General features: G+C 30.5%; 1 protein-coding gene across 1 annotated transcript; it reads left to right on the top strand.

Annotated features, from left to right (window-relative positions):
- The first annotated feature begins 216 nt into the window (after positions 1-216).
- LOC111027547 (myophilin) lies at positions 217-9,212 on the top strand. The gene is made up of 4 exons (XM_022305945.1): positions 217-515; positions 7,863-7,999; positions 8,395-8,599; positions 8,708-9,212. Exons 1-4 carry the CDS (start codon positions 462-464, stop codon positions 8,876-8,878), a joined length of 567 nt encoding a protein of 188 aa, XP_022161637.1. The 5' UTR covers positions 217-461; the 3' UTR covers positions 8,879-9,212.
- The last annotated feature ends 2,692 nt before the right edge of the window (positions 9,213-11,904 follow it).

An 11,904-nucleotide genomic window follows, 5' to 3' on the forward strand; every position in this document is an offset into this window, starting at 1 on the left:
GAAAAATATCGGACACTGCAGCCAATAAGCACCTAACAACTACAATAAATAAATAATAACAATTTTGAATATTATGGCTATGGTCGTATCTCGCGAGGGAGGCTGCTGCGAGCGATGTGTCGCCGCCGCCGTAGTCATCGTCATCGTCGTCGTCGTCGCCGTCGTCGTCGGTAAGGTTCGGCTCGCGACGAACGTAATAAAACCGTACGGAACAGTCCGGTTCGCACTCGACAACCCGCCGCCGACGCCCGTCGCCCAATCAGTCGTTATCTTAGACCAGTCTTGTACGAACGTCGTCCGCCGCAGCTCCGATCGTACCCCGTCACAGCACAATATATTAGAATACTATTAATAACCGTCGATCACGGGCGTGCATAAAAAACAATAATCGAAACACTCGTCGCCGTCGACGTCCGTTTCGCTCAGTTCCATTCCGATATCCTGAAGATTCTCAGTCAAAAATGGCAAACAACAGGGCCACCAAGTCTGGTTTCGCCGCCGAAGCACAACGCAAAGTGAGTAACCACCAGCTCGTTATTTTGGTATACATATTTTCCAATTAGGTACTAGGTACTATGGGCAGTGCACTCGCGCTTGCTGGTACCTGTACACAAATTATTATTTTAATATTTCACTACGATTTACGCTCCGTGTGCAGTACAACACACGATTTGCTACACTGTACATGCAATTAATTCCGTGTCGACGGTGCATGGCGCGTTTAATCACGATATTGAGTGGTGTACAGCGTAAGGTATAATGTGCAGCTGCCATATTATTACAACACATAGGTACGTTCATTTTAGGTAACCTCTGTACATCTAGTACACCTGTTCGATTCCGACAAGTGCCGTCCATTACTATTAAAACGTACACGTAATAATATTATTATACTATGGTGTTTGGCGGTAATAATCATTAACCGTACTGTGTAACGTCTGTAACCACCGTTTGAATAGTGTACATGCAAGCGGGGCGTACTGTAACTTTCGAGCCGGTGCCACTTGCGATTTTCGTGTAAAACATATTCAGAAACGCGGATTCCGTTCACATGATTGATGCCGATTAGAGAAAGAATTTATAAGTACATGTTCAATGTTGGCCTCGGTATAAAAGCGTCCTAAAGAGTACAGATCCCCAATAGCGTAGGTTGGCGTTTTAGCCTTTTAGACAATTCTATCGCACTGGACAGTTCGATTTTATGTACGCGTCTGCATTATTGCATTATATCCTCCCTGCAACCCTAGAGCAGTACAACACAGATCATTTATACCCCGTAGGCTTTACTACAGGACATCGTGTCCACCGGAACCCCACTGCTGCGGGTGCAATTGATCGTTATTTTACCAACAAAATCTATTATTGTAAATCGCAACCAAGGTTGGTAGGTAGTCAAGTTTTATTTCAACCGTGTAACAAAAGAACACGCAACGGTATGACGAATTTTTTGTTTTCCGACCTATACCGAATTCCAAGGTTTCAAATTCATCTGTGCGATGTAGATACGTATAATGTATTATGTATAAAATATTTTATAGAAGCATTTACGGCAGTTCATTTGATAATAAATATTATTGTTGGGCCATAGTGGTGAGATCAGGTCACACAACGTCTCCCTCTTTCCTCCTCGCCGATGCCTGTGGGTTGTGCACGGAAAAAAGTTACATGTTATATAGGTCAAACGCACCCAGGACTCGAAGTCCACGCTCGTTCCGGGCAAATCCAATTAATTAAATTTGTTTACATGCTGTGGGTAAATTGGCTTGCGTATGCACTATATTTTTTTATTATTTTGTAGGCCGTTGCATGTTTCAAATTGAACACTATGACGAAAAAAATGTATTCCACGAATAATATAGAATCAAGTTTGAGCATAAATATATACATATACTCATAAACACTGTATCGAATTAAATAAGTGTATACATATATAATATGATATACTTATACAGTAATGTTGTTTTTACATTACGCATTGTTTGTCGTAAACACGTAACCCGTAAACATTGCGGTAACCCGATAATCGAATTGAATCCAATTAAATGAATTATTTCGCATCGTTCATTACTCCATTTTGTTTAAGTATATTATGAAAATACTAAATAGAACTTTTTACTCTCGTTTTTCGATTCATATTATAACCACATTCTCCGTATGTACTAAGTACCTATTTAACACATAAAACTACCTTTCATAGAAAATATATTATTATAAACAATTACGTGATTTCAAAATATACTTAAATAATTATTACCTTAAGTACTAATCAGTGAATTAGGTACGCGTCAGATGTGGTGGTAACGGATGGAAATTCGATGGGACTAAAATTCCTATGCGTTGATTCATGACTGTCGATAAGTTAATCGATTCTACTCGCTCACCACGTGCTACACGTATTTTGTAGTGTGATTTACAACTAGCGATGTCCGACAAGAAACCTTCGTTTGCAAAACGAACATAAAATAGCAAAATATTTTTCAGCGGAGCTTTGAATCGCGAGACTGCACATATTATTATTATTATACTAGTATTATACTTGTATTGGTGCTAGTATATTACGATTCCAAAACTACCGCCAAGTTATTATACTTATTAGTTATTATTGCTATAACACTTATAACTTATCAGTCATTTTATTGCACACGTACCTAATACCTATACTATATTATTATTATTATTCACTCGCTTTGAATTACGTTATTTTCTTTATATAAGATCCGGCAATATCCCAAGAATACAAATTAGTAATATTACGCTGCATAAATACGGTTTTTTTTAAATGTCTATTGAATATTATTCAATATTTATTGTGTGTCAATATTCCGTATGATAAAATATGTTAGAATCATACTATATTTGTAGACGGTAGGTACTTGGTACTTACCTTCTTATATACGACTGGCATACCTCGCCGATAAAATGTCGGTTAAGTTACGTCTTTTCAGATAATTCCACTGCACCTACACTCACACAATTGTGCTTGTAGCGGAGACCGAACCGGTTTTTCCTTCCAACACAAAGATAACGCGTCTTTTTCGAATAGCTATTAACTCCTTGGACATACCAAAGTTAAAAAGTCATTGCGTAGGCGTAATTTACATCTCTACATATTTACCCCGTCGGCCGTCTCACGTCTATCGTCATGGTTGTACCTAATTAGTCTGTACATAATAAAATATGTAATAGACATATAAATAATAATAATAATGATGTATGAAATTATGATCTTGGTTTTTGTCTCGGTCAATTAAATATTTAAGACTTAAATATAAGTGTTGCAAATTGTAATCGTGTTGGGAAATTTTCTTTAACACTAAACGATTGTATTCGATTTAGAAACATGACGCATACGTACGTCGCCCTACCATTTAGCATTCCATGCGAAAAAATAATTTTTTTATGAGGTGTTGTTTTTTTTAGACATACCTGTAAACTATTATAATCTTATAATTAATACATATTGATACATCTGGAATAACCAAAATGTGTAACCATAATTATGATCATTAAATATATTAAATTAACATCTTTCGGAATAAACTATAGAGTATGATTTATTTTTTTTTGAAATTAGTGTGCCGATGAATTTGTATTATAGCTGGGGTTTTAAGTTTTTTGCAATGCTTCGGATGGTCTAGCGTAACTTCAAATAATAATTATAATTTATAATGTTAAATGTACGAGTTCAGCATATATTTCAGCTTAAGAATGAGTTACTGACTGTGTTGAGACTAGAGACCTATATAATATGTAGTGTTTGTTGGTTTTTTAATATTTTAGTATTTAACTTATCTTTGATTCACATAACATCTTTATTCTAAACTGTAATTAGCACTTGCCTTAAAGATTTTATTCTAATATTTGTATCGTATTAATTATAACACGCGACAGTGTTCAGTTATAACATCTGGTACCTAAGGTAATTATGTTGACGCGTTTTGTAATTAGGAAATAAATGTATGAATACATATAATTAAACTGTTCGATATAGTTCTTTGTGCAATTCCTTATTTAGCTAAATATTGTTAAATTATAGTAATAACCAATTATATGTGATGAAGGGTTTTTTTGACGAAATCCTTGAATCCAATAAATGTATAGTACAAACAGATGGCCTCCTGTATCAATCGATGATTCATCTCTGTGTTTCTTCTATATATGGCCGTGTCGCTTTTTCAAATAAGATACCGTATATGGCCAATGTGGGTCGATTGGTTGTTGTCCGTTTGCGTTGCCATCTCGCTATCACGTGCTGTATATATAAGTCAATGGGTTTTTGAAAACTAAAGGCTAAATGCCTGGAATCGTGTGATGACCGATGAGAATATAAATCTATGTTATACCGGAATTTTTACTTAATAGATTAAAATGTATACTAAAATATGAATTTCACATTAATGTGTTAAAAGTTGTCTGTGTGAAAATGTTTATGTACAGTACAACCTGTATATTAACAGCTGAAATAATCAATTTTTAATGTAGGTTGTAGGTATTTCATTTTTTTTAATTATTTAATTTTCTAAATAAATTAAACTGTATTCATGACTAAACACTACTAACAAGTACTCGAACTTTGAAACTTATTTTGTTTATGGAGGTGGAAACTGATTAAAATGTTATCATTCATTTTTAAACTGCACAACATCCGACTTAATGCAAATAGTTATTAGTTTATTACATAATATCTCTTGAAATGTTGCTAAATAGTTTTTTTTTTATTATTATTTGAACAATTTAACTCAACTAATGACAAATAAGTCATTATTATTGATTTTAATATAGAAAATATAAATAAACAAAAGGTTAGATGAAGAATGATAAATGAAGGGATATAATGTTTTTTTTTTTTTTTGGAAGAGCGTCTGATTTTCAAGAATTTAAACGAATATAAATCGACACAAAATACTGTCAATTCTATTGGTAGTAGGCATCTATGTTATTCAAAAATATATTTATAAGTATCGACTGTACGTCTATATATATATGTATAAAGTCATATAGATTAATTTGATAACTTAAATGTAAAGACATAAACATAATATAAAACCATAGTGTACTACATTATTATTTTTTTTTTTTGATATCACTGAACTAAGATGAAAAGTCAGTGTTTTATACTCTATTTATGTCAAGTTAAAATGAAAAAAATAAAAACTTTAGTAAGAACGATCAATTCAATACGCAATGGGTCAAATTATTTTAAATACATCAGATTAAGAGAGAAAACCTCGAGAAAACAACTGATAGAACGTATACTTTTCTTGCCATAGTTAATTTTGTTGTAAATGGCAATAGTTCAATCCCACGCACATAATCTTGAACAACTTATTAGTATTGTTTATCATTTTATCATTGATTACAAAGTGGAGTAATTATTTTAAGAAATTGGCTTAGCTTGATCACTATTCCCTTCAACTCCATCCCAGAACCTGCCACTCGTTAAGAGTAGAAAATCTTTTGAATATTCACGGATTACAGACGATTTAAATAAGGACAATAGCTATCAGTAGACAGGTTTTAATAAGAATTGGGGGCAGTAAGTGGAGATGAGGAATATGATTTTGAAATATTTATTACTTAGTACTATGTATAATAATGTATAGTAATAATTTAACCTTATCATGTACTTATGGCAATTGTCATCCTTGTGTCTAATGTAATTAAGCCCTCACAACAGTTATTACTGAATAATATTATCAAATTTCTATGATAATTTCCAAAATTAATACAAAAGTGTATACCACCTAGAAGAATTAGAAAAAATAAATTTAGAATTTAAACCAATTTATTTAAACACTTTGTCCTCTTCGGCTCTTAGTCTTAAAATAGTTTGCTAGTTATTTCCTCTAAAATTGAAATAAAAAAAAATTTACTTTATTAGTCATAAAGTCATAATTTGTTTTTAGATTGTAGCATATTATTAATTGATTAATCGTGTCATATTAATTAAAACAATTATAATTAATACCTACCTTTATTGTGTTATGGTAGATTATTATAAAAGTATTAAAATGTTTTGAATCATATCTCAAATGTTCATTGTTGTGTACTCACGATTTCGCATATAAATTTACGTAAGATATACGTGCTTCCTTCTTGAATCTTGATGACTAGAAATTTAAAATAATAAACAGTAGGAACGAGTTTTTGTTGTTGGCTGATTTTAGCGATGACATCAGCAACTAATTATTCCACGTTCGGCACATTCTCGATAAATGTACTGGGCACTTGAATATAAATTATTCTCCATTGGCCAGAGTTAAAAGGAATAAGAATAAATACAAATACTTAATATCGATGTGATAATCGTAATCGTACTACACAAAAATGTTTCAAGCAATAATTTGTAGAGAAACCTATTAATTGTTTACATTTTTAAATGAATCGTTAATATTTTATTTATTCAGTTGTTATATCTATAGTGAGATAATGTGAAATACATTAAAAAAATGTCTATTTTGTGAATTTTGCCTATTGGTTATTGTTCTTACTATTTGTATACTTGTAGTAATTTGTAATTTGAACATACAACGGTTTTTTTGATGATTCAAAACCCAAAATAGTTGTATTGAATATTTTCAAAATAGATTATTATCTAAATAATTATTTAATGCAAAATTACGATAATATATATGAATACATGTTGAAAAATGTCATTTCCGCTGAAAATACTACTGAACAAAAAAAATATATAATATGATTTTCAAGAATTTACTAAATAAGGGTATTATAAAATGTATTTGTTTAGAGCAATGAAATAGGAAATAAATCAGGAATTAATTTAACAGTTATATATATATGTATTTTATGTCAATTTCATAATATTATATATCGCTGTTGTAAAATATATTAAATATTATCATAAATTGTTATTTCCACGCGATTATATTATTATAATTCAGTTATTTGTAATTGCCGTCAGTCCGCAGTCGTCAATATGTCTGAACAAATAAAATAAGAATATATTAAACAGATATTATAATATAATTTTATATTTGACTGTAGCCTGTAAGCGAGTAACAAAATAAAAAAATATAATTTAATGTATAGTTAGTTTATAATCTATGAATACGTCATATTAATTCAGAAAAAATATACCAATATATTATAATATTCTACTATTCTACGAGATAGTTTTTGTAACATAAGACACTCAATATTTCTAAAACTAAACATTTATGAAAATTATTATTTTTACGTAATTTGGAGTCTTTAATAAAAACATTTAAAGTTTTGATGAGTGGACTTTTAGTAGTGGACCAAAATTGTGCAAGGGTGCTCCACTGCTCCTATTTCTATCCTATATTCATCTAACCTTTAAGCACTTAAAGTTTATACGCTGAGTCTTAACTTATAACAACTTAATTAATAGATTTTTTGAAATTTCATTTCTACACATCAAAATACTCCGAAAAATATTCTGCTTTTAAATATAAAATGTATAACGTACATATCGTCATTCCGAGAAGTTAAAAAGTTAAAAAATGATTATTATAATAAGTAAAAATGTTAATAGTTTTTGAAATATATAATGAGTGCATGTATACAACATTATTGAGTTTTATTATTTACATAAATAATTATTTCGATAATAATTCGAAAATTATTCGATAAAAATAATTTAAAGGTTTAGTTCATTGAAAGATTTCAACCTAATTTATTTTTACATTCTCATTTGGTTTTCTCTTCATCGATATTTACTAGCAGTGAATTAAAAAAAAATGTTAATTGTAAAATATAACCACAGTACTGCGTAAATCATGAGAACAATAGAAACAATGTAAACATTTAAGATATGCTTTTTATCATGTTCATTGCCTCGAAAAATAATCTAACCTTTAAAACATTTATTTTTTTTATAGATCAACAGCAAATACAGTGAAGAGCTAGCCCAAGAATGTTTAGAGTGGGTGAGCAGCGTCACCGGTTTGCCATTGAACACATCTGGCGATCCAGACAACTTTTTTGAAGTCCTTAAGGACGGACAAGTATTGTGCCAGTGAGTCATATTCTACGTAATAAATGAAACATTACTTTCGAACTGATAAAATATATCCTTGAATTGTCCATAAAGATCTCCCATCACTTTCATATCGTTTTACTTCAATTAATCATTAATTTATGTGTGTTATATACAATATACATATATGTCCTATAGTATTATTTACATAATATGTGTATAATATTCTAAACTAATGTATACCTACTATCCATTTTTACTAATCCAAGCACGAAATGTAATACATACTTCTATTTATTTTTCTCGTGCTACTCGCTCGTATATTAAATAATTATCTATACATTTGTATACAAAATATGCGTTTATTTATAATTATTTCCCTTTTTACATAGTTTCCGTTGAACACTTCTAAATAACATTTTTGTTTATTGTAGATTGGTAAACACTCTAATTCCTGGATCCGTTAAGAAAGTGAACACTAGCGCGATGGCTTTTAAGTGTATGGAAAACATAAATAACTTTTTGGCTGTGGCTGTATCCATCGGCGTACCTTCTCAAGAAACGTTCCAATCTGTAGATTTATGGGAACGTCAGAACTTGAACTCTGTGGTGATTTGCTTGCAGTCATTGGGTAGAAAGGTATAATTGAGAATTGTTTCTGATTATCAATATATTTATGTTTATTATATAAATATTGAGATAAAATGTACTGCTTATAAAATACATTAACGCGTGCACTTTATATAGGCTGGTCAATTCGGTGCTCCAAGTATTGGACCGAAAGAAGCAGAGAAAAACATTCGTAACTTCAGCGAAGACAAGCTCAAAGCCGGCCAAACTATCATCAGTCTGCAATACGGATCCAACAAGGGAGCAAATCAAAGTGGTCTCAATTTTGGAAACACAAGACATATGTAAAGGCTCGTCTTATCCTCCACAACGTTCCATGCCCAAATTTATATACAAAACTGATGCCGAATTCCCCAATATTCTCAGATTTTATACACAGCAACTATAGCAAGTATACTCATACATTCCAACGTAACATTTTAAACTTCCTTCCATATCACAATCATTCCACAATACCAGTATTATTACGTATTTACATAGGTATAACCTAATTATTGCATCTTCCACAAACAATATACAATTTCATTTTGGGCATAAACTCTTCTGTTATTATAATACGCATTACAGTTTTGAAACAATATGATGATAAAACGATTTTTCCCATTAAAGATATTATGGACATTTTCGTTTTTTTAAATAATTATTAAATAAATTAACAAGTTCATTATTTTTATTTATTTATTTTTTGGTACATAGTTGAAATATTTATTGTGTTTAATATTATATTATACCCGTGTAAGATTTATGCATTTGTTCGGCATTTTTTAATACTCGAATGATCTATATGATAAGTTATTAAATTAACATTGAATAAAAAAATTATTATTTATTTTAATTATGTGTTTACGCTTTTTTGTATGAAACCAGCATATTGCATACCTATACATTTTATATGTATACTCTGTTCGGAAAGAGAACATGCTGATTCTGTATCCCCCCACTTCATCATAGGCATAATTTCTTAGCACCCCCAATTTTGAAATTAGCACCCCTAAATTGTTTCATATTTTTTTTTTTATTGAAATTTTGTAATTTACAATTAATCTCAACAATTAAGTGTACTAGTGTACGTGCTATAGCACCCTCAGTTTTTCATTGGAATTGCGCCCCCTGCGCTTTACCCTGCCATCGAAACTGGTTCTCCTATGACAAGTTATCGCATTGGGATGGGCAGAAAAACTGATTTTCGTCGGTCCACGGCGTCGGTCGGTCGTTCTTTCGGTGAACAAATTATAAGTGCATAAATATTATTGTTGTTTATATTGTAGCAAGGTGGTACAATATTATTTATAATGACTAAAATATTGTACATGCGGACTGTGATTGAAAAGTTAAACTGGAACACAGTTAACATATTTTATTCTATAAAATAATATGGATATAGCTAATAGAAAAAAAAAATCAAAGGTAAATTAATTAGGGCAAAATTAAAAATTCCCAGTACCTACCTAGTTTTCAAAATGATTGGGAAACAGGAGCTTATACTCAAAACTATTTTTTGACAAAATTTTTTTACTTTGTCGTAATTCAAAAACATTTTTTTTTATATACATATTTAAATAAATATTTGAATGAAATTAGATATTTAAACAAATAATAAAAGTTTTAATTATTTTGTTGTTATATAAATATAAAATATAATATAAATATATAGTATTATATTTTATACACTCAAAAGTCAAAGACATTTTCAAATGCAATATTTTCAGTAAAAATGTCAACTTAATTTTAAGGTATTCCCTATTTACAACCATATTACTGTAGTAAAATACACTTTAATAGTAATATAAATCTATAAATAATAAAAAATATTGAAATATACCAGGTATACTATAGGCTGATAGTTGACAGGCCGTCTTCGCTCAGAGTCGTTTTTCAAATGCAATTATTTATCATTTAATTAAAATTTAACACATCAGTGGCACGAGGTACACTCGACACCTACAACAGTAAAGCAGAGTGGTTTACATATCCTTTCCCTTTTTTTTTCATTTTAAATCGATGACGGAGTATCAGGTTTAACCATTAATCATTACTACTCCGCTTGTCGCATTATTGCTTATTTTAATTAAAAAGTATACTGTATGTACAACATAGTTGACCTCCCTAACAATTAATGTACGGAGGCTCTCAATTGTTATACGTACATCAGTATATGGACCCGCATTTTGATGCCTTCGGCAATCGGCCTACATTAATTTGACTCAGTTGCGTAGCTAAGTGAGAAAGGGCCCCGGATCAGTAAATGAACTAGCCTCCCCAACTATAGTGAAATTTATAAAAATTCAAAATATACCCACGTAATATTGTATAGCACTGCCCCGCTTTGCCCTATGATAGCTGCCCCACCGACCTGACTAATCATAACATGTCAATATTTGTGATGTTCGCCTTACGGATTAATAGAACCAACTTGGAATCTTGTATAGGTACTCTCATCTTCTAAGCCCATTGTGACTGTAAAACTTATCTGCTTTATTGTAATATTAATTTTAATTACAACTAGCTGAATAACCCGGCTTCGCTAGTGTGTAGTTATTGCTTTCTCTAAATGAAATTCTTAAATTAGATGTTTATAATAATTCAATTGTGTATTATAAATTCAATTTTTGCGCAACTATGTTAAGAACATATACTATATACTGTTCAGAGGGATGCTCAGAAATTTTGAATTGGCGGGGGGAGGGGGGAAGGAACATAATATAATATAGTATAATATAGTCAATAAACGTTATGAATTATAATTAAAATTATATGTAAGTACCAAGTACATATATATATTTGTCAAACGTCCTTGGGGGGTTAACCTAAGTTGACCCTCCTCCCTATCCCGATACCGTTCACTTATTCACAATATTCGAATAAACGCTTATACCCAGTATATAAATGTAAATATTATAACAGTATCATAAATCTAGTTTATTTTAATATTTTAAAGTATAAATTTTATCAGTTCCCAACAAATAATAATAGTATGGTCTATTCAATTAGATACCTACTCATAGGTTAGTTATATACCTATTGTACTAATACCGTAATTTATTCCATTTAAATGCTTAATATCAACAGACAACAATAAACCAAATAAAATCAATATCTTTATAAAGACATCTTTCAGTGAAAAAGAAATATTCATAAATACTTTTCAAAACTAACTATATCAAAAATAAAACCAAACACCTCTGAAAAAACTTAATATTATGTAGTTTATAAATTATACGGCAGTCGGTTTAGTATATTAATATATGTATTAGTGTATTACATAAGAACAAATCATTTAGTTTTAAAATAACAGACCCTTGTTAACTGGATAT

Source organism: Myzus persicae, unplaced genomic scaffold (assembly GCF_001856785.1).
Source record: "Myzus persicae strain clone G006 unplaced genomic scaffold, MPER_G0061.0, whole genome shotgun sequence".
NCBI classification, from domain to species: Eukaryota; Metazoa; Arthropoda; class Insecta; order Hemiptera; family Aphididae; genus Myzus; species Myzus persicae.

What these genes read in the sequence shown, in the direction of transcription:
- LOC111027547 (XM_022305945.1), top strand. Translation starts at nt 462, where the DNA reads ATGGCAAACAACAGGGCCACCAAGTCTGGTTTCGCCGCCGAAGCACAA. An exon ending in CCGCCGAAGCACAACGCAAA is followed by an intron (nt 516 to 7,862) that starts GTGAGTAACCAC and finishes TTTTTTTTATAG; the next exon opens with ATCAACAGCAAATACAGTGA. An exon ending in TGCAGTCATTGGGTAGAAAG is followed by an intron (nt 8,600 to 8,707) that starts GTATAATTGAGA and finishes CACTTTATATAG; the next exon opens with GCTGGTCAATTCGGTGCTCC.